Genomic DNA, 24,515 nt, shown 5'->3' with positions numbered 1-24,515 from the left:
GAGTGGAGGAGAGTGGAGTATTGGTAGCAGAGTAGAGCAGGATGAGGTGGTAAGAGCTGAAGGGGTGAGGAAGGAAGTGGTACCATAAGGAGGTGGTGAGAGTTGAATGGTTGTGAAAGAAGGTAGTAACACCAGGAGTGAAGAAGAAGGAGGGGGTGATATCAGGAGTGGTGGTCAGTGATAATGTCGAATGCAATAATGTCGACAGTCAAAATGTCGAAAAAAAAATGTTGAAAAGAATTATGTCGAAAAGCAATAAATAAATATATATAATTAAAATGTGTTGAATATGAGGGGTGAGAGGGTGGTGGGGGGGTGGCAGGGGGGTGTTTGGTGAGGGGGGTTGGGTGGGGGACCTCCCCTAGTAAATTATATTCTTCTTGTTTATTTATTTATTGAATAAATAAATAAATATATAATTAAAATGTGTTGAGTATGAGGGGTGAGAGGGGGGTGGGGGGGGTGGCAGGGGGGTGTTGGGTGAGGGGGGTTGGGGCCCCCCCCTAGTAAATGATACTCTTCTTGGTTATTTATTTATTGAATAAATATATATATATATATATATATATATATATATATATATATATATATATATATATATATATATAATTAAAATGTGTTGAGTATGGAGGGTGAGAAGGTGGTGGGGGGGTGGCAGGGGGGCGTTGGGTGAGGGTGGTTGGGGGGACTCTTCTTGTTTATGTATTTATTGATAGTGCAAAATGACATTTTTTTTTCGGCATTTTTGTTTCTAAAAATGGACTCTTTTCATTATATGTATAGGTTTTCGACATTATTGTTTTCGACATTTTTTTTCTGACATTTTTGTAAGTCGACATTTTTTTTTCGACATTATCACTATAAACCATCAGGAGTGGAGAGGAAAGAGCCGGCTGCAACAAAGGGGCTAGTAAAATCAGAAGACAGTAAATAGAAGCAGGTGGTGGCAACCCAGGAGGTGGTGGTATCTGGAGCCAAGGCCTGGCAAATTGCAGCAACATAGGGAGAAATGTTTCCCAAGGAAGTAAGAACAAGAAGGAGATAAGAGCATGGGATATGCTGAGATTGAAAGGTGTACAGAACCAGCCGATGAGAAAAACCTCCTAAGCAAGGAAGAGAGACAAACCAGACTTTAGGAAGTCAGAGTGGTACAGAAGCTGTTGCAACATCAGAAGACAGCATGGCAGAGGAAGTAAGGAGTGAACCGAGAGAGTTGGTGAGTAAGAAAAGAGTGAGGAAGATAAGGGCTATGCCTGCCAGAGTGGGATGGTTAATGTGTGCCATGTAAGCCCTAGGCAGACCTATGTGGTGGGAGCAGGAACAAGACAGGATCAGGGAGACCACGTTCAGTTACGAGAGGGGAAGGGAAAGAAGAGTAGGGTCCAATCACCCTACTCTGAGAGACCTCACTCTAGTTCTCCTTGCTAGGCACGACCAAGGATTTGCTCAATTCCGAAGACTGGAAACAGCATTAGTCCATGTCTACGGGACCCCGGCAAGCCTGCGCTTAGAACCAACAAAAGATGATGCTTTGGGAATCCTGTGAGCCCACAACTCCAGAGAAGGGGGAGGTGGCACAAACTCCCTGTGGACTCTAAGGACTGAGGAGGAAGATGGTTTGTGTAGCATGCAAACTCTCAACACTGAAAGAGCAGCAATGTTGCAACATGCCTGGAACTCATAGGACTGGAACTATGATGCCAAAGCCCAAGGGGCCTGGACACTCACCATGGAGGGAATGGCACTTAGCTGCAGAAGACCACCCTGACTGTTATCTGAGCCATTTTCAAAGACAATATACATTTTCTCAGCATCAGGCTTCTAAAAATCCTTTTATGGGCATAGGACACTCCCTCAAAATGGCCTCTTTTGTTTATAATATTAACAGAGACTGGGATTAGTTGTAGCCTTTTTAGAATTGCAACAATGAATAGTTAGCCTGTGCATTAGTCCTTTCTATATCTCTATTACAATGCAATCTACTAGGAGACATTGGCTAATATTTTCCAAAATAAGAGACTTAAATTACACTTGACAGTGGGTGTATAAATAGCCAAGCAAAATGGGGAAAACATGTGTCTACAGATACCAGAAGGCAACACTGGTGGCAAACATACCACAGTGCCCTCTCATTGTAAATTGGATGTACCCATAATCAGTTAAATTCCAATTAATATTGCAAGGGGTAACTTTAGATATTAGCTACTGAGACCGTACTTACAGTGGAAAAATCAAACATTCACAGAAAGTTAATAATGTCCATTTGACATAACACAATTAATATCCTGGATTATGATTTAAGAATAACGGGTTCCTCACCCTACTAGGCTCATTTAATGCACAAATAAAAGGTAAAGCTTCAGAAGCATTACACCCTCATGCAAGATGTATCTATTACTCCTTTGGTATAAGCTTCTTACAAAGGTAGTCAATCAGGAGAGTCACATGTCAAGCGCCAAACAGGAACTTCTTTGCATGGGACCTTTCCTTCGCATGCAATATAGGAAAGTTAAAAGTTCTTCTATAACTAGAGAAATAATATATGTTCAAAACAATCTACCGCCATAACAGTTATGGGAACTTCTGTCCTATATATTACACGGCCCGCAGTAGCGGCCGTGTAGTTATGGTTAATTTTCTAAATCCATTGGGAGACCTCTTTTTGGGCGGCTTATAACTTCACTCCCCCTGCATGAATCCTCACCAAACTTTGCAAAACAAGCATATGGCCCGCTCTGACTTTGTGTTGCAAAGTTTGGTGAGGATTCATCAAGGGGGGGTGCAAAGTCATTGTGGTTCCCAATTTTTTTTTCTTTTTCCATAGACTGAATGGAGAAAAACTTCGCTCACGCCTGTAGCCCAAACCGCTAGATGGATTTTCACCAAATTTGTGGCAGGAGCGACAGCTTGGTCCCGAAAGCATGCTTTTGTAAATAATGGAAATCCGTCCAGTAGTTTTTTAAAAAATGACCAAAAAGTAGGTCCAAAAAAAAAGTGATATCTGGGTTCGGTCCGTGGACCCATTTCCCTGTTCGGTCCACGGAACGTGGTGTCTACGCACATCGAACGCGCCCACTGATTGGATGCTGAAAAGTGTGAAGTGCATAAGATTTTAGGAAACGCCCACCATCTTGGATCTGCGGACAGCGGCTGGTGTCCGCGGACATCGCGGTAAAAACATGTTAAAAAACACAACATTGCACTTGTCAAACTTATCAAATAATCTCAGGGAGGTGAGGGGTGATGAGGATGGGATGGGATATGACTGCAAGAAACAAAATAATTGGTGTTTTTTGCCGTAAAAGTCTGCGAACAGTCCGGATGTTCGTGAACAGTCCTGTGAAGTTTGCGGACACCTCTGCATTACAGGGTTGGTGAAAAGCATTTCTTGGGTGCCTTATAACTTTGGCGCCACTTAATGAAACTTCATGGAAATTTGCAATTATATTCTTGACCCAATTCCGAATGAGTTGGCAAAGTTTGGTGGGATTCTGTCAGGAGGGGGCAAAATTAGAGGGGGTCCCAAAATAATGTAAAGGCTTATAAATGAGGTGCCATTTGACAAATCTACACTTAGTTGGCAAACTGATAATAGATCTAGATATAAATGTTTTTGCGAAGTTTGGTAGGATTTTGTCAAGTGGGGGCAAAATTACAGTGCAGTCCCAAAATATGATAAAGGCTTATAAATGTGGTGCATTTGACGAATCTACACAAAGGTTTGCAAAAAGATTATAGATCTAGATATAAATGGTTTTGCAAAGTTTGGTGGGATTCTGTCAAGAGGGGGCAAAATTAGAGGGTGGATCCGAAAATATTGTTAAGGCTTATAAATGTGTTGCAATCTGACGAATCTACACAAAGGTTTGCAAAAAGATTTTAGATCTAAATATAAATGCTTTTGTAAAGTCTGAATGGATTTTGTCAAGTGGGGGTTAAGTTATATGACTATTGTATGTGCATCCATTTGACATTTTTGAAAAAATAAAACATAGGTGGATTTTCAGGAAAGGAGCAATAGTAAGGACCTTAAATTATGGTTTTTCAAATGTGCCCATGTTTTATTTTTTGACAGGTGTCATGATGTAGGTACAAAAAATAGTGATATACCTTTGGTGACTGAGGTGTAGCTTGTGGCCATGGGCAGTGGCCACATTGTCTGGGTCATGGAATAAGGTCATGATCCGGACAATCTGGCTACTGGCCATGACCACGAGGGACAACACATGGGGTTGAAGTGGCCATGTCCACCTGGGACCGGCTTTGTGGTAAAGTTATTCGAAAGTGGGATAGCTTTGAAAGGGAAGAAAAATGTGCTTACGGTAACATGGTCATAGGGTTCTCTCTTCGCCTTCTGCAGGCTGCCATGGAAAGCGAAGAGGGGCCCTGTGTGGAACCCTGCCAGCTCTTTCCATTGTGGCCATCTTGAAAAAGGATTTTCCTCCCTCAGGCGTCCCGGTGTAGGAAAGAAAATCATTTTTTTTTTTTTGCACCCTGGGTTCCCTCTTTGGGAACCTGGGGTGCTAATGGCCTTCAACCCCCTTTGCAGAGGCTGGAATGGGGGGATAATAGTCCAGAGACCTCGTTATTCACCCTCGGTTCGCTTGGGCTGATAACTTGGACTGCTGGGCTGGTATCCACTGTTCCAGTCCCTGGAACGGGGGATGAACGCCACAATATTCCAATTAGCATATCACACCATGCTAATGGAAATGTTGGAAAATCTTATTGAGTCTATGTACTTTACTGAGAAATGTAAAGTAGATGGAGTCTAAGTTTATTTTTTAGTTCTATTTTTTAACTGTGAAAGGTGGTTCCTAAAGGAACATTTCTTTTGTTGTTTTTTGATGTATTTCTTTTCCAGGAGAGCATAGAACGAAAGGTGGGGAGGGAAAAGAGGGAAGAGGCACCAATCACCAATATGGAGGGGCAGGTGAATAGGGGAAGATGTTGCATATGTGTTTCTTCTAAGGTAGGGGCATTGTTTCTCATGCTCCTTGATTACCGCTTCAAAAGCACTTAGAAATTGCTTCCCTATGAAGAATGATGTGTTGTAGTATATAAAGAGGACTCTTGTTTTAAAAAAAAATATGGATCAACAGCATCTTTTATTGCTTACAAGGTAGCTGGTGGGATTTTGTGTCCCATAGAAGTAGGCTGTGTGGTTACAGTATTGGTTGAGGAAGATGAGGTGAAGAAAGATAGCCTCCTACTTGCTAAGAAAGGAACAACCTTTCTGAGAGCATTGCAGTCATTGGATTTGGCGTGGCAGCACACGGAGGTGGTCCCGTAGGAGTACTGTCCAGGGAGTCTGCAACTGAGTAGTGCATTTCACTTTGGCAGCTTTAGCCTTTGGAAATAATCACTGGAGGTCCTGGGAGTCCCTCTGCCAGACATTAGTTCTGGTTATGAGAGACTTATCCAGAGTCTTTAGCTCACTATCTTTCACAGAGAAGAAATATCCCAAACATATCAGTCTTTGTCCTGCCCTGGGGCATTCCAGCACCGAAATGCTAGGCAATTCTCCTCTGAACAAGAGTACCAACAGCAACCCCAGACACGTGTCTCGGTCTGGTTGGACCTCTTCAGTAGGGTGGAGCTGTGCCTCTCTAAGAATAGTGAGCAAGGGGTCCACGTCTGGAGTCCCCATGTAACTTAGGGTGAGACCCAAAGTTACTTAAATATGCAAATAAACACGGGAGGTCCTGGGAGTCCCTCTGCCGGACATTAGTCCTGGTTACGAGAGACTTACCCAGAGTCGTTAGCTCACTATCTTTCACAGAGAAGAAACATCCCAAACATATCAGTCTTTGTGCTGCCCTGGGGCAGACCAGCACCGAAATGCTAGGAAATGCTCCTCTGAACAAGAGTACCAACAGCAACCTCAGACACGTGTTTCGGTCTGGTTGGACCTCATCAGTAGGGTGGAGCTGTGCCTCTCTAAGAATAGTGAGCAAGGGGTCCACATCTGGATTCCCCTAGTAATTTAGGGTGAGACCCAAAGTTACTTAAATATGCAAATAAACAAGGGAGGTCCTGGGAGTCCCTATGCCAGACATTAGTCCTGGTTACAAGAGACTTACCCGGAGTCTTTAGCTCACTATCTTTCAGAGAGAAGAACTATCCCAAACATATCTGTCTTTGTCCTGCCCTGGGGCAGTCCAGCACCGAAATGCTAGGCAATTCTCCTCTAAACAAGAGTACCAACAGCAACCCCAGACATGTGTTTCGGTATGGTTGGACCTCATCAGTAGGGTGGAGCTGTGCCTCTCTAAGAATAGTGAGCAAGGGGTCCACGTCTGGAGTCCCCATGTAACTTAGGGTGAGACCCAAAGTTACTTAAATATGCAAATAAACAAGGGAGGTCCTGGGAGTCCCTATGCCAGACATTAGTCCTGGTTACAAGAGACTTACTGAGTCTTTAGCTCACTATCTTTCAGAGAGAAGAAATATACCAAACATATCAGTCTTTGTCCTGCCCTGGAGCAGTCCAGCACCGAAATGCTAAGCAATTCTCCTCTGAACAAGAGTACCAACAGCAACCCCAGACACGTGTTTCGGTCTGGTTGGACCTCATCAGTAGGGTGGAGCTGTGCCTCTCTAAGAATAATGAGCAAGGAGTCCACGTCTGGATTCCCCTAGTAATTTTATTTGTGCTAAACTGCTGCTGCCTTCCTTGTCCATGTACTTTGAATTAATAAAGGACGCTTTTTGGCTGCACAGCAAACACTGACTGTTTGTGGATTTGTTGGGAAGATTGAGTTTTTCATTACGAGCACAGCCGGAGTGCCACTGCGCCCCAGACTGGATTCCAGTCCTCCCTTTTGTTTAATGTCTTTGGAAGTACTGCACTTTTTTTTGTTGTGAAGGTCCACCAGCTGGTGGTGGTGGTGGCTCTTGGGGAGGAGGAATGGCAATAGATGATGTCATTTATTATATAAATAGCAGTTTTGCTAAAATTCTTCCAAGTATGTACTGTGTACTAGATTGTTAATGGATAATGAGTAAGAATCGGTGTAGGAGCTGTGCAAGGGAAATTTTGAAGTTGAAAGTTCCTAGATCAGTAGAAAATGCAGTTCAAAACTGTCAGCGAAGCAATGATCTGATCGTGAAGTGCAGACGCGTTCTCGGACACGTCATCATGCTGCACGCCAGATTATGGTCACGTGGCACTGTCCGGAATGTCCACGATGAAGTCAGATGTTCGTGGATGTCTACGGACCAAAATCAGTTGAAAAAGTTGCAAAAAGGGGATAGAAGTGTTAAAAATGATGCTAGAAGGTGGGAAATGGCAGAGCTTTAAGTTGAAACTTTACAAATTGCACACAAATGTTCAAATGTTGCTATTTTGGGTAAGTATGATATTAGTAAGTTATAGGAAAATAGCATGCACTGGTAAAAACCCATGAAATTCACTGAAAAAACTTTGTTAAAGGGACGTTATGGTTAGGTTGCACTAATAAAAACCTATGAAATTCACTGAAAAAACTGCCAGATATGTGATGTCATCAATGACATTTGTGATGTCATCTTTGATGTCATGGGTGTTAGTCTTAGCAGTGCACAGTGGTGGCGCGAGTTATGGTTTCTTAGCTTCTGAGGTTTTTCGGTTTTATTTGTAACGATAACGTCCCTTTAACAAAGTTTTTTCAATGAATTTCATAGGTTTATATTAGTGCAACTTAACCATAACGTCCCTTTAACAAAGTCTTTTCATTGAATACTAAGAAAATGTCTAAAATAAACCATATATCACTTTATCGGATCAGTTATGTTTTGATAGCACAGACACATAAAATATTAGATAACATAACAAAGCTTATTTTCAGCATCACTAGCTTTAGTATTTATCACTATTTTCTTATTCTTTGTTTTATTTTGTGCTGTCTTGCAGTGTTTTAGGACCTGAAGAAGCACAGACTTTAGTTGCTGATTAAAGGGATGGTCTAGTAAAAATTTATATTTAAAAAATAGATAGGCCACATAAAAAAAAAAAATACTAGCATTCTCCGTTTTAAAACTTCCTATGTAAAATTTTGAGCTATTCAAGCTCAAAATTCGAAAAAGCAAGCACAGGGGCGCAGCCATTTTGTGAAATGGAGGCCCTCCTGTGCTGGCTTTTGCGGCACTAATGAAGGAAAAGCCAGCCAGCTGTAGTAAACAAAGGCTACCGCTGGGTGGCTTTCCCTTCATTAGTGCTGTAGGCGGAGGACGGGGACCGGAGACCAGAGCAGGAAATCTGCAGCTGAATCTCGGTAAGTGCTATTTATTTTTTTTACAAAAAATAAGCACTAGCTGCGGTTTTTTTTCTAAGTTTTCCGGGCTGGGGGAGCCCGGAAAACTTAGAAATAAAACCGCAGCTTTAAAAACGTTGTATTTATGTTTGCGGTCGCTTTTGAAGCGACCGCAAACATAAATACAACGTTATTGTGTTGGAAAACGCTGCGGTTTTTCTTTCCAAGTTTCTCAGGCTCCTCAAACATAAATACAACGTTATTGTGTTGGAAAACGCTGCGGTTTTTCTTTCCAAGTTTCTCAGGCTCCTCCGGCTCGGAGGAGCCTGAGAAACTTGGAAAGAAAAACCGCAGCGTTTTCCAACACAACCGCGTGTGTTTCTGCCTGCTGTGGCTATCACTTTGGGTCTCCGGTGCTCCCAGGGGAGCACCAAAGTGAAAGCCACAGCAGGCAGAAACACACACGGTTATGTTTACATGCCGCGTAGTGTTTCTACCTGCAGCTGATTTCCCATTTGGGGCTCTCGGGCTCCCCACGGGGAGCCCGAGAGCCCCAAATGGGAAATGCTAAAAGCTGCGTTGTCTGCCTAAATCTGCTTTCCCATTTGGGGCTCTCGGGCTCCCCGTGGGGAGCCCGAGAGCCCCAAATGGAAAAGCAGATTGAGGTAGAAACAACGCGGTTGTTTTCCGCAATGCCGCGTTGTGTCTGCCTAAATCTGCTTTCCCATTTGGGGCTCTCGGGCTCCCCGTGGGGAGCCCGAGAGCCCCAAATGGAAAAGCAGATTGAGGTAGAAACAACGCGGTTGTTTTCCGCAATGCCGCGTTGTGTCTGCCTGAATCTGCTTTACCATTTGGGGCTCTCAGGCTCCCCGTGGGGAGCCCGAGAGCCCCAAATGGTAAAGCAGATTCAGGCAGACACAACGCGGTTGTGTTGGAAAACGCTGCAGTTTTTCTTTCCAAGTTTCTCAGGCTCCTCTGAGCCGGAGGAGCCTGAGAAACTTGGAAAGAAAAACCGCAGCGTTTTCCAACACAATAACGTTGTATTTATGTTTGCGGTCGCTTCAAAAGCAACCGCAAACATAAATACAACGTTTTTAAAGCTGCGGTTTTATTTCTAAGTTTTCCGGGCTCCTCCAGCCCGGAAAACTTAGAAAAAAAACCACAGCTAGTGCTTATTTTTTGTAAAAAAAATAAATAGCACTTACCGAGATTCAGCTGCAGCTTTCCTGCTCTGGTCTCCGGTCCCCGTCCTCCGCCTACAGCACTAATGAAGGGAAAGCCACCACGGTAGCCTTTGTTTACTACAGCTGGCTGGCTTTTCCTTCATTAGTGCCGCAAAAGCAAAAGCCAGCGCAGGAGGGCCTCCATTTCACAAAATGGCTGCGCCCCTGTGCTTGCTTTTTCGAATTTTGAGCTTGAATAGCTCAAAATTTTACATAGGAAGTTTTAAAACGGAGAATGGTAGTATTTTTTTTTTTATGTGGCCTATCTATTTTTTAAATAACATTTTTTACTAGACCATCCCTTTAAGTCTGCTAGTGTGAAACACGTTTATGCCAATATTCTAAACCTAATTAAACCTATTTAGATTCATTTCATGCATTGTCATCCTGGGATCAGATACATCGCACGGAATTTAGCTTCTCAGGAAATAAAGCTATAATTGATATGAATGCATAAACTGCCAAGAATTAAGGTTTGACAATAGGAATTGTCAATAATGCAAACATTGCATATAAATTAGGAGCTTACCATTCACAATGTGTTACTGTTATTGAATTGTACCAGAGCATTGAGTTAACCCAACTAAAATATAATATGTTCTTTGTGTTTGACTGAAGGCAACCGTGGTAGCCTTGTGTAAGGTTTTCTGCTCCAACATGAGTTTTGTGGGGTACTTTCCTGTCGTTCTTTGTGGAGATGTTCTGTAGTCCCTCAGCAGGGCACACTGCACTTGATTAAGGGATATGTTGTTCATGTTACAGTCCTTTTTCAGGATGCCCATGAACCTTTCCACCAGGGCAGGATGTCGGCTTGAGGCCACGTGGTGGTTATTTCCTTAGTTTAATTCCCATGTTTTTTTATATAGTGGTTGAATTCAGAGCCATTGGATGCAGGGCGAAATCATCAGAATGCCCCAAGACAAAATGTGCCATCTAGAATGGGAATGGCAGTTGAAGTAGACATTAAGGAGGTCAACTGCACCAATGGACCCAGGATTAACCATCCACGATAACTAGAAGTACTTGTTGTATTTAGGTGATTGCTTGGATATCCATAGTTGTTCAGAAGGGTGCAGTCAGCTGGTACACTGACATACAACAGTCCTCTCAATAACCTTGTCTAAGAAAGTAAGTAAACCATGTGGTGTACTGTAATTGTTGTTTGATGAACACCAAACCTTGGTGGCCTTCATGGGCTGTGTCCGTAATCTTGTGTTGCAGTTATTTTGAAATCACCATCCAAGATCCTGTAAGAAGAACACCTCCCAATGACATGGAAGCTCTTTCTGTATTAGTTTAAAAGCAAACCATTCTGCTTTGTCAAAGCCCTTCAGGAACCAACTAGACGCAGTGAAAGGCCCTCAGGTCAGTTACTTTGCCAGGGTTGGGTGCAGTTTTTGTGCATTCAAGTACTTATGCCAATCATGCAGGCAAAGAAGGCATGGCCTGAGTGATGATGTTAGCATATTCTTCCAGTAAAGAATCCTCACTCGACATGGAGGACACACTTGTGAACAATTCTGAAATCCTATTCTTGTAACCTAAGACCCCAGCATTCAATTTTCTAAGGCATCTTGGACTTCGGGTTCCCACAAATGGAAATTAGAGCTTATTAGTGAGGTGAGGGGGAGGTGGCGGTCTCCCAGCCAATGAGGGGGCTCAGAACCTGGTCTTTACCACACAGGGGAAGACCCCTTTCTGAGCCTCCTTTAAGCAGGAGGCCATCTTCCCTCGCTGGGAATTAGGGAAGTGCAGTCCAAGCGGCCCTGCGTCCCCCCGCCCTCGTCCGCTGTGCCCCCACCCCACTTTTCCTCATATTTAAGCCCTTCCCACCCCCTCCCCACCTACCTTGTGCTGCACTGTCCCTTGCAAATGGCCACCATGGAAAGGGAGAATGGACTACAAGTAGTTCCCTTCTCCTTGATCCATTGCAGCCATCTTTTTTTGTAGTTTTTTCTCGGGTCGAGAAAGGGTTTACATGCCATTTCTCAATTCGAGAAAAATATACTGTTAGTACCCCGGTACAATGTGCCGGAGTACTAATAGCAATAGAGCCCTCGGAGGGGGGAAATTACCAGCCTGGTAATGCCCCAGAACTTACGTTAAAGCCCTCGCTTCGCTCGAGCTTGTAACTGACGCCCAGGGGCATTACCAGACCGGTAATGCACCCCCTCCTCAGGTTCCATTGCTTAAGTGGTCCATTATGAAGGTAAATGGTTTTCCAAAGATAAACTTGTGGAAGTATTTACATGCTCATACCACCACTAGGCTCTCTTTTTCAGGCTTGGATTATGCTGACTCCACACTTGACAAGCTTGGTCTGGCATAGGAGATGACATGCCTGAATGAATCTCTCCCAGGTTTGTTCAGGGCAAGCATGGCTCCTAATCCTGGAGGGTTGGCTTCCATAGTTAGGCTCATGCACAGGGGTGGCTTGAAGTATGACATATATTCTTCAAAGGCTGTCTCCTGTTTTATTTTCTGAAAAGTGACTTCACATTCCACTGACCAGTGAAATGATAGATCTTATTTTTGTTAGTTCTCTCATGGGGTTGTTGCTCATTTATATAGAGGCTACAGTAGCCGCCCATCCCCAGAAAGGAATGGACATCACTCACATCAGGCGGAGCCAGTGGTTATGAAATGGTGTGTAAATTTTCAGGGTCACACTGTGGTAAGACAGAGAAGAATTGCTGTATCTGTAAAACAAGTTTTGAGGAGCCCTTTGGAAGAAGAGAAGAGAGCTTTGAGGACTATTGGAAAAGAATATCCTGGGACAGCTTTCAAGGCTGTGCAGGGAGTGTCGGAGAAAGGGAGACATCCACCTAAAGCAAAGAATTGTTGGAAAAGATATAAAGGATGAACCCATTCACCAGGAGAAGGGAGTCAATCTCCTGCTACGTTTTTCCTTTGGATGCTGAACCATTTTGTAGATTAGTGGTAGGGTTAGAGTAGGTTTTTGGACAGAGAATGGATACTTTATTTGGACAAACATCGTGATGCTGAGCACCCGAGTGCACATTTGTTTAGGTATTCAAAACCTTCCAGATATAAGGAGAGGTAGGTCATTTTCTTTATTTCTTAAATAAAACTTTGTTGAAACATGTCACCCCTTTGTCCGACTCCTTACTCCACCACACCACAAGTGTAATATTGCCTCATATATAGCTAAAGGGTAAGAGGGATAACCAGGTGCCTTGTGGAACATTACAATTTAGCTTGGTTTATAACTGAACATTATTAACAGGAAAAGACCTGAACAACTGTGTTGCTATGCCCTTGCCCCCACTCAACACTCCCAGTTATGCAATCACCTCTGATGGTCCACTGTGCCATAATTTTCAGTATAGCTTTCACTTTTCTTGGCACTAACTTCTTAGTCATCTTGGCTGGTCTTTTCTCTTTTCCTGCCCGAATGATGGAATGTCTTGGGATAACTATGCTATTGTTATGTCATGTCTGCTCCTCCATAAACAAAGGCAGATACAAAGGCAGCTCTTGTAGGCATATTACTGACTGTCACTTTGGTTGTTTCAATCTTATTATCAAATTGTCAAAGTTGCTATTGGACAGGCATCTGAGTGTTCCATGAACTACGAATTCAAAATTGCACTTCCACTCCACCAAACTCCAAAAACTATCCCCAACATGCCTACCAGCCCCCCTCCACTCCTCATAGTCCTCCTCCACTCCCCTAGTCTGTTACAATCCCCCAAAGTACTCAATGCATATAAGATGCCTCCCAACCCAAAATTTCGGATAGCCGCATGCTGAGCGGCTGTTGGATAGCCGCGAATAATAACAACAGCACCATCGACCAATTAGAAAGTACAGCACACACACATCATAAATGCCCTGCTCATACAAACTACTAGAAATTCAACATACAAATACTTTTCCTGGAAACAGAGAAATACTGCAGATATCATGGCTGGTTTGAAAGACTTGTGGCTGATTGGAGACAGTTGGCTGTTTTGGTTTCTGGCTTTTTGTGAGAAACTAAATATTAACATGGACCTAGGTATGTGAGATTGTACAATTAAATGGTTTGGATTGCGGGGAATGCGTTGGTCCCAGGTCTTCCCAAAATTGTTAAGTCTGAGAAGTACAGGGCACCCAGATGTCATACTAATTCACTGTGGAGTCAAATGATTTGGGGAATGTACGAGGGGTGTCCCTTACTTTAATGATGAAACAAGACATGGCAAAACGAAAGGAACTATTTCCTCGCACCATCTTTATCTTTTCCAATCTCACTCAGAGGCACAAATGGAGATGGAACACCAGATTTAATGGTCAAATTGAGAAATCCCGGAGAAATGTTAATAAAGCAGTTTCACCATTCATGACAGACCACAACCAATTATGGATTGCAAACAACAACATACAGTTCTCCATGGCCAATTTCTATAGACATGATGGAGTACACCTAACCGATGAAGCAAATGCAGTGATCCTTCATAACATCAAAACAGTACTCCTAATGTGCTAAAGTTCTACAGTCAATGTACCCCAAAATAGTCCTTTTAAGGACTACTTGTCACATAAAAATACACAAATACAATGAATAACCACCAAAACTTTTTTTTATTGTAACCGCGGCTACAATTCATTGATTGTTATCATAACCGCAGTTACAAAATGTCAGTTGACAAGAGACTGACTTTAAGTTTTATATTACAATCCAACTTAAATGATCAATACAGAACAACATTACTCATGTACTTATGTAAAGTAACTGAAAAATAAGAAACCACAGAAAAATACATAACAGTAAACTAGATAGGCAAACATTGCATGCCCAAACAACATAATACCATAAGTGAGAATACACAACCTAAAATACATTGTATGGCGCATCTAAAACTAGACTACAATTGCCCCTATTTATATTAATTTTGTTAAACTATTTTCTTCTATCTTTCTCCAAAGTCTCACATGCTCAAAAGTCTGAAAACACACATCCAAAATAAAAAAGATGCTAATTCCTACCAGGTCAATGACGGCCAGTGATTTTTCACCCCTGACGTCACTATACCTTAACAAAGCACGTAGAAATATATAAAACACTGACACCCCAAACTATATAGCTGTGGATACTGAACTACACATACCCTCGGCTATCTGTAGTCCTTTGTAGCCTCGGATATAGCCGTGATTATTTGCAAAATGGCTGGAAATAATGCTTTTCTGTCCCCCGCACCTCACCAAGTGCCCCCCTCATCTGTGCCAGCTCCCCCCACACCCCAGATGGCCTCCTCGCCTCCCCTGCCCTGTCCAATTCCCCCCACAACACACGCTGCTTCTGTGACGCAGTTTGCTATGAAATGTGGGCTATTCGTGGATATAGCCGAGGCTACGGAAAGCTTTGCGTTGCAAACTTGGTCCCTGTACCCCATCCAACTCCCAAATTTCACTCAGTGCCCTCTAGACATCCCTCACCTCTACACTGACGACATTTGTATGTTTTTTGACCTGTAAATAGCATTTTTACTGTGTTTCATTTTCCCATAACCTCGGCTATTGATGCGAATATCTCTCGCATAGCAAGAAAATCTAGATGGTAGTCGTTTCATTTCTGGAAACCATGATCCTGCAATGCACCATGGGAGATATAACTATAACTTTTGGGGAAGGGGGCACCCCCATCTGAATCAAATTTTAAAATAACTACAGCACAGAATAACCCCAAACCACGCATGGATCGCGAGTCACGCTTTATGCCCAAGTTGTTTCCGACCTGGTCCAAATCCATTCAGCGGTTTGGTCTGTGCACTTTGGCAACAATTGACCTTTTTTGTCTATGGGAAAATAAATGGGAAGTAGGCCACACTTTTGGGAAAGAGAATTTTTGGGATGCTTAATAAATTTTATTTTTTAACAAATCTTTACGAAACTTTGCTTGCAGTCTGGGGGAGTCCGCAGACTTTTAATCACTTTCGAAATTACGGCCAAATCCATTACTGGAATCAAAAGGTATTTACAATAGAATTTTGAGGGATTCCTATGACTGCTGGAATTTGTGCAAGGACATTAGACGTTTGTTGGTATCCCACCAGAATAACCGGTGGGATACCAGCAAACGGACCTGCCATTACCAGCGCCTGATGTCTCGGTATTCTAGGATATACCAGGTGCCAGCAACGCTGGTAAATCTCCATTGCAGGGAGTTCCATGGAGTCCCATATACATACTGGCTGTTTTTTGCCAGTGGCAGCATGATTTACCTCCAGCTCCTAGCTGGAGGTAAATCAGGTAACCCCCACCGGTAAACTTGTAGTTTGGCGGTCCGCAAACGTGCCGATAAACGGAATTACCAGCATGTTAATTCCGGACCGCATAACGTATAATATAATGAACCTGCTGAAGTGTGTGGATGTGCATTGTGTAAATTCAAACTCCTTGTAGTTTAATATTTCCGGGGACCACAGTGGTACCCAATCACATAAAACAATCACCCTTGTATTTAAGTCTATGGGTCATAAAGGCTAAAGAAAAATGAATCCCTGATGCAAGTGAATCCCAGGGGATCTGAGAAGACCCAGTGGGGGGTGGGAGGGCAGGGGCAGCTTGACCTATGTGGCGGTGTGAGGAGGGAGACACTTGCCCCTCCTCTTGCCACTTCCTTGTTGGGAATAACAGCCATGTTACAATCTCAGGGCAGGATGTAGGCTCAGAGGGCTGTCATTAGTAAAGTGGGGTTCTCTGCTTTTCAACTATATATACACTAGCGGTGTTGCCTACTGTTTTTTTTTAATGCTCCCCTGTACTAGCTTTGTGTGTCACAGCGTAGGTTGCAGAGGGCAATTTACTGAGCATGACACTGCCAGTGATGCTGTTGCCGCCTAGGTTGAATAGAGCGATTGGAGAAACCCCAGGAAAATGACCCAGGAATGCGCCCACCACCACTGTGGCCAATGCCAAGTTGCCTCCATCGCCAGCACATAGGTTGGTGTTTTGGCATAGGTCATTTACTTTCAGCTCCCTAAAAATGCTGTTAAGTACAGAGGTGACTTGACTGGTTTCTAGGCATTCATAGAGGTTAACTGGCACAGCAATGTGTCAATGAAATTGAGCGCCATTAGACAAATGGCAATGAACTGGGATTTAATTATAATAGTTTCAGGCTTCCAGGCATAACTTCATGCTGGATACTTCATGCTTCTAAGCACTGTGAAAACAGCTTTTATTATTATCCAATTTAACAGTACTCAATGTATCGACATGCCAAAATTCAAGCATGAAAAGTACAGACCAGTCCCACATTAGAGGTGGGCCCTTTGCCTGCAAGCTATCCACCTGGCGGACGGAGAAGTGCAGTAAAAAGGGGGTCTAAGGATACCAGTGCCTTTTACAGAGCAACAGGTCAGATGGGGATTTTGACAGAGCAGCTGGTTTTACTGCTAGTTTACGTATACTGTTTCTTAACAAGTCGGCTAAGTCTTGTCATCTTACAGGAGAGGATTTGAGAAAATGGTAGAAATTAGCTCTTACCACCACAAAAGAATACGACGTTGTTACATCTCCAGGATTTTTTTCACAGAGTTTTTTGAGGAACAATTTCAGACGAAGAGGCTCATTGAAAAGGGATAATAGGCACTAGATAATAGGGAAGTGGGAGCTTGATGGGGAAACCCCAAATAAAATAAAGAAATCGAGATTTTTCAGCTGAAAATATTCTGCAAAAAACTCCACACAAAAAAAACTGCTGATCTAAGAACATCTAACCCTCAAAGGGCTCGCTGCTTGATTTTCCCAATAAGATATTTCAATAGGTTTCTTTCGACCTTAATATATTTCATTTGGTAGTCTCCAGAAGTGTGCATAGAAGAATCCCGGGACAAGGTCAACAGCCATGAGCCAAACATTGATCTCTGAAGTCCATGCAAGATGTACTATGTCCATTTCCGCTCTGGAATGAAAAAATAAGGATCCATAGCCTACTGCAAGAAAACCTCATCCAAGTGTGTAGGGGGTGCACTTGCTCATGTGCATTATTTGTGAACAATTACCTGAAGCTAAGTAATATTTCACCACATTGTTCCTACATTTTCAAAAAGGTACCTCATTGACACACTTACAGGGTAGTATATCCAACAGACACCATGCCGATTGTTGTCCCGGTACTGTCCTTTGAAGATCAGCCGCCCATCTGTGTCATATTCCTGAGCTGGTCCATTCAACTCTCCATCCAGGTAGGTGCCATGAAGGGAGCCTCCATCTTCATACGTGTATAGGCCTTGTCCCTGAAGAGCGTCGTCGACGTAAAAGCCCTCCAATGTGCTGAAAATAAATAAATTAAATGTATCCAGGTCAATGTTTGAAAGCAAATTTCATGGAGCCATCCTCATGTAACTGTATGTCGCATGCAGTGTCAAAACCACACGCAATGTAGCTGCCTCTATGCCGCTCGTCTGGGGCTAAGTTGGAGGGGATAGGGAATCTCTCCCTTGAAGGTATTTGCTCCCCATTTCATTGTATCATTTACTCTAGAGAGAAGACTCAGTTAATCCTGCACCATGGAGAGCTGGTGATCAGCAGGGAACAAAGGTTGTTTGCTATGAGGAAAGAAGCAGTGTAACCAAAACAGAACAACAACACTAACCATCACAATTGCCAAGCCATGGAATGACTGTAATGGTGGTTCTTGCCAATGCACATTGATGATAGTGTTAGATTCAAAGTGTTGGTGCTTCATTATTTAAAAAAGTGCTGTTTGATGCAGAAATAATTGACAGTTGATTGAACTAGAGCAATTTATGGCAAGTAGGAAAATAACATGTTTACATTTTAAAAATGTTCACAAGCAGGCCTTTTGTGAATGCCACAATGGGCTCTCTAAAGACAGAGAATGATGCACACCTTAGTATCAGCCTCTGCCATGTACAAATGTAATTGATGCCATTTGTGATGTCATCTTTGATGTCCTGGGTGTTAGTCTTAGCAGTGCATGGCAGTGGCCAGAGTTATGGTTGAGAGCTTACCATGGCTGGCAAATTTCTTTGTTTTTTTCCTATAACAACGTTTTTTCCCTGAATTTCAAAGATTCTTAATAGAAAAATGTAACTATAATATCTCTTTAACAACGTTTTCTCACTGAATTGCACTGGGTTTTATTAGGGCAACGTAAACAAATAGACCCTTTAACAAAGTTTTATCACTGAATTTCAAAGTTTTGTATAACAAAAGATGTGTCATGATGTTCCAGCACAGGGTGAAAGATATTGATAATTCTTCTTTTAACATATATGAAACCACTACAACGCGCCTTTAGCAAACATATTTCCTGTACCACATAATGATGATGTATGCCACTTTGAGGAGCACCTGCTGGGGATTCAAGTTATGGCTGAATTGCCTAGGGCATGAAGCACGATCATGGCCCACCCTCCACCAAACTACCCTCAATATCCGCTGGACCGAGACTGCGGTCTGGTCCCGTGTCCACTATACATTCATAATTAGGATAGTGGGCCACTGTACATGACTTACATGGATAATAACAAAGGATTTCCTTCATAGGAAGTAAGGGGAGAATGCTTCTGAGGAGGTGAAACCGGAAGTGGGCCTTCTTGGACAGGCCCATGATGTGAGGAGAGTAGGAGAGGGAGGAGTCGAAAATGACACCAAGGTTTTTTGTTTCACACGAGGGTGAGGAGAGGGGACCCAAGGAGCGTGACTAGAGTGTGGGCGGAAAGAGGGAGCAGGGGTCCCAATGAGAAGGATCTCTGTCTTACTGGCATTAAGGCAGAGATCGTTAGTAGTGCATCATGACTGAACAGCAGACAGGCAGTCAGGCATGAGAGAGGAAGAAGAGGATGTAGAGGATGGTAGCTTGAACGAAAGTTGCGTATCATCAGCATAACATTGAAAATTCTGAGAGAAGTAGGAGATCAGATGGGCTAAGGGGGCCATGTAGATATTGAAAAGCCAGGGCGAGAGGATAGAGCCATGAGGGACACCAGAGGTGGAGAGTGGGATGGTGGACAGGAAAGGGCCCAATTGAACCTGGGAGGGTCGGTCAGAGAGAAAGGAACTCAACCAATCCAGAGCCAGGTCTGTGATGCCAAAGATATCATGGAAACACTTTATCAGGGTAGCATGGTTGACTATATCAAAGGCAGAGGAGAGATCAAGATGGATGAGAACAGAAGGAGAGCTGATATTGAGATTAGTGAGCAAGTCTTCACTGTGTTCAGGAGAGCAGTTTCCGTGCCTCTGGCGTCTCTAAAGCCAGACTGGTGATCGTGGAGGCAAATAACAGATTTGGTGTGGTGGGCAAGATGGGAGATGGCCAGTTTCTCCAAGAGTTTGCCCAAGAAGGGGGTAGTGGAGATAGGGCAGTAGTTTGCCAGACAGGAAGGATCAGCGCAATGTTATTTCAGGAGAGGGTGCACAAGAGAGTGCTTGAGAAGTGAGGGGAAGGCACCCGTGGCTAAGGAGTGATTGCAGAAATCGTCCAAGGCTGGAGCAATGGAGACAATGTTGTCCTTGATAGTTCTGGAGGAGCAGGGGAGCCCCTATTTGGAGGAGACTTTCATAGAGCTCCCTTGTCTAGAAACCTCATCAAGTGTTATGGTAGAAAAGGAGGGGAATGGTGGGGTGGGATGTGGAGTAGAGGTGAGTGAGGAGAGGGTGTTGTGAGTTTTGGAGAGGAAGTGAGAGGCTGAAGAGGTGCAGAGTGCCTGGGAGGGCAGAGGAGAGGTTAATACTGTGGTAGGGTTGGCGAGTTCCTTGCAGACTTTGAAATGTGTAGCCATGATTTTAGTTGCCGCAGAGATGCAGGCTTGGATATAGGCCCTCCTTTTAGAGCAGAGGGCAAGTCTGTATTGCCTTTGGAGCAGGCGGCAGGCCAGTTTGCCAGAGGATGTGCTGGAAACCTGCCACTTCTGCTTGGCAACTCTGCACTTGCGTTTCAGAGTGGCCAGATCGGGGTCGTACCAAGAGTTGCACTTGGAAGCTGGCTTCATGCGGATCCACGTGGCAGGGTCAAGGATATCCAGAGTATTTGAAATGGAGAGTTGAAAGTCAGAAACGGCTCTGTCAGACTGAGAGTCAGTGGAAGGAGTAGAGGGGCAGGTGGCAGCAAAAGGGGCAGCTTACACTCTCCCTCTATTGTCTTGGACTTTCTGCATTCTACACAAACATCATCTGTTCTGCCTGCTGTCATCCTTATACTCAATCTATGATCCTCCAGTCCATATTTACCCACCTGCCCTGTTTTCACTCTTTTCCTGCCTCAATCTCAGCTTAAGACTTTGCCAGATATTTCCAAAAAAGCCCAAATCTCTGTGAACACCCTCACTGGCACTCACACCCTCCATCCCCTCCTTACTTTTCATCACCACCCCATAATCACCCTTTCTTCACTGTCAGCTTTCCCTTTGACAGTCCTGTCTGAACTGGCATCCATTCTCTGGAATGAAAAACCATCATGTCCACCCGTTAATCCCTTCACACCACAAACAGTTAGGGAACAGGCACCACTTGCCTGCTCCTACATTTCTCCTCTCTTCAACCTGTCATTCCCCTTGCAGCTCTTACCATCATACTGATCCTAAAGAAACCCACTCTGGCTTCAACATTTTGGCAAACTATGGATCCGTGGTCTGTGTTCCCCACTATTGTGAGGTTCGAGAATGTGCAGTATTCAACCGCATCAATGCATGCTATTGGATGTAGTTACCCTCTCTAATCTGGGTTCTGCAGCTGAAACTCTAAGGAAATACTGCCCTTCCACATATCAAGCTTCTTCACCACTGCTTAACACTGCAACCTGTCACCTATCACCCATCCTTCTTTCATCTCTGTGCTGCCTTTAACACTGTTGATCATCCAGAATCTCACACCTAGGATGCAGGAAATCACACTGATTTTGGTCAGCTTCCACATATCAGATTGCTTCTTCTCCATATCCTAAAATCCAGGGAAACACCACCATTTCTCTCCCAATGCCAGTCTCCCAAGGATCGATCATTGGCTCCACTCTCTTCACAATTTACAGCTCCACTATTAGAAATGTGTTTCCTCCTTCATTTCCCCATAGTAGAAATGTTAGAACCCCAAATCATCTGCCTCTTACCTTTCTGTTGTGGAGCAAATAAGGTCAGTCCTCCTTAAAACCAGGGCCAACCTTAAGGAGGAGAGGAAGGACATGGGCATGGGGATGAGGGAGAAAGAGGAGGGGCTACGAGAGCTCGGGACGGAAATCTAGAGAGGGAAATAAAGAAGGGTTACTCTTACAATGGCTCCAGAGCGATTATGGAGTGTGTGGTGCCGTTAACGACAAAACAACTGGCGACGAAGAAAGGAAAAGACCACGTGTGCTAAGGACAGTGGAGGGCACATCGACCCACAGTAATGGCTAATCCCGGCCCCAGAAGAAATAAGAAGGCAATCCGCCCATTGGTAAAAGGGCAGTCCACCCAGTTCAGGATGCCGATCCCGGCCACAGTAAAGTAATAAGGACACTCCGCCTGTGATGGGAAGTGCTGTCAGCCCAGTTTGAGAAGGCCAATCCTGGCCACAGAGCAGTGGAAAGGGCAATCCACCCATGGAATGCAGGGCAGTCTGTCCAGTCAAGGTGAACGATCCCAGCCACAGTAAAGGAGATGGGTCTATTAGCCAGCAGAAAGGGAGGCAGTCCACCACATGACGAGAGGGTACCGGCCGCGGGAGAGGACTGCAGTACGCTGTGCACGGGAGCAGGTAGTGTGCCACAAGGTTGGGAGACAAGGCAATCCACCCAATAGCATTGCCGATCCCAGCACTCAATAGAGGTTGGAACGAGCCATCCGTCCCGCTGCAACGGGTGACACGGGGCACTCCGCCCACTACAGGGAAGCAGTCGGCAGTAAGCTGCCAAAGAAAAGGCAATCCACCTCTTAATAAAGATGGCAGTCCACCGTTCAAAGGGAAAGGCAGTCTGCCTTGTTGCTGGAGGGCTTACTACCCAGGAAGGAAAGGGCCATCCACATTGCATGCCAAATCGGCAATATACCGCATGAAGGGAGAAGGTCCACCACTACTGGAGGTGGGCGATCCGCCCTGGTAGTGAAGAGCAATCCACCCGTGTGAGGATGAGCAATCCACACACCTATCACTGCCCGCCTATTGAAGGGCACCCAGAGGTTCAAGTGAGAGAAGGGCATTCCGCCCAACAGAGTAGAGGGCAGTCCGCACCCTTAAAGGAGACAGAAGGAAAGAGGACAATCTGCCCCAATAAGGTTGCCGATCCCAGCTTCCAAGAGACAGAAGCAGGGAAGAGCAATTGGCCCGATCAGAGAGACATGCCCAGTGGGTTAGTAAGTGCCACTACAGAGTGCTCTATCCGGAAGACACCGACATGAGAGCATGAGAGGGCACCTCACCCACACTCAAACACCATGAGGCGGGGAGCAAGAGACAGGAAGGGTGCATATGTCACTCATCAAAGGCAGCCCACTCAGATGGCAAAGGAGTCTGCAGTCAGGAAAGGGCACAGGCAAACAAGCATCCAGGCCAAAGATAAGGGTAATAAAGAAAAAACGGCACGAGGGAGGATGAGGAGACAAGAGACAAACAGCAAAGTGGAGAAGGCGGAAGAGAGGAGAAAAGGGAGACTTGCACAAGAAAACAGAAGAAAGAATGAGGTGAAGAACTCAAGGACAGGTGTACGAGACATAAACAGAAGATACTCAGAGGTAACAAAAGTCACACAATGACATGGGGAGATATTGGGACAACTAAAGAAAGATGACACAGGCAGAGATATAGAACAAATGCAAAGAGACAAAGGGGACAAAGACGGTAAGGGGGGTATGTAGGATAAAATAACAAATGGTGGAGTGGCTGAGTGTACAAAGAACATGGCGAGAGTACAAGAGCGGAAGAGAGGGAAACAAAAAAAGAAGAGGAGGGTATCGGAGGTGGAGAATAAAGGAAGCATGGGGGAAATGGGAATCATGCAAGTGGACCTAAGAGAAGATGAGATGAAGGAAGAGCCCAAGGAAACAGAACAATATCAAAAATATGAGAATGTCTCCGGTCCAGGGTGTAGCAAAAGGACTAAAGGAGGCGGAAGAACAACAGAAGGCCCAGAAGAAGAACGCACCACCGGGGAAGAGGACCACCATGAAAGAAGAGAAGCCAAGGAGAAGTTGCAGGAGGCGATAACAGACAAGGAGAAGATGTGTAAGGAAGACAGTAACTGCCCACAAGTATTTAGAAGATCGACAGAAGAGAGCCGAAAGGAAGTGTTCACCTCGGATAGAGGACAGGAGAAGGTACCCCAAATACAGGGTGGAAGGAAAGGTGGGCAACAGCCAACAAGATCAAGATGCATACCAAGATGCCCACCAGAAAGAAGGAAAAAGACACTGACCCCACAGTGATGATAAGCAGCAGGGAGATGTTGTGGAACAAATAAGGGCAGTCCTCCTTAAAACCAGGGACGACCTTAAGGAGGAGAGGAAGGACCTGGGCATGGGGATGAGGGAGAAAGAGGCGGCGATATGAGAGCCCATGAAAGTAATCTGGAGGGGGCAATGAGGAAGGGTTTCTTCTACAATGGCTCCACAGTGATTATTGAGTGATTATTGAGTGTGTGGTGCCGTTAATGACAAAACACCTTCCTTCTAACACTAACACTTACATAGCCAACAGCCTCCCTGCTATGGACATTGGTTTCCACCGCATTATATTGCTTGTATGCTGGAAATAACCAATGGCTGCAGTCATGGAAAAACAAGAGGCCATTTGACTCTGCCTGCTTTTAGAACATGCTAAAAATCGTTTCTGTGGAGTTTCTATCATGCTCACCATCTAACAAATTCATGAAATGGGGTCTCACTATGAAATGAATTGGAGAATTTTACATCATAATACCTTGTAACCTCTAGGTAAGAATATGCTGACGTGGGACATAACATTACACAGGGTAAAGAACGAAGAGGATGCTGGTTCATCCCTTTGGATTATCGGTAACGGTGCTTGCTCTGTGCATTTTGCAAGAATTAATAGGGAGGCGCAATGAGAGTCTCATCCACGCTATCCGCGAGCTGTATTCCGACACCTATAT

At 44.3% G+C, this 24,515-nt stretch overlaps 1 protein-coding gene across 1 annotated transcript in view; it reads right to left on the bottom strand.

Moving 5' to 3' along the window:
- SETD7 (SET domain containing 7, histone lysine methyltransferase) overlaps nt 1-24,515 on the bottom strand; it is a 428,942-nt gene that overhangs the window by 224,418 nt on the left and 180,009 nt on the right. Inside the window, exon 3 of the mRNA XM_069630897.1 lies at nt 17,539-17,740. Within this exon, the coding sequence (XP_069486998.1) occupies nt 17,539-17,740 (202 nt within the window). The remainder of the gene's footprint in view (nt 1-17,538; nt 17,741-24,515) is intronic.

The sequence above is a fragment of the Ambystoma mexicanum genome, chromosome 6q, assembly GCF_040938575.1.
Source record: "Ambystoma mexicanum isolate Mex_15411 chromosome 6q, UKY_AmexF1_1, whole genome shotgun sequence".
NCBI classification, from domain to species: Eukaryota; Metazoa; Chordata; class Amphibia; order Caudata; family Ambystomatidae; genus Ambystoma; species Ambystoma mexicanum.
Note: the sequence above shows the minus strand (reverse complement) of the source record. Positions and strands in the feature narration are given on the sequence as shown.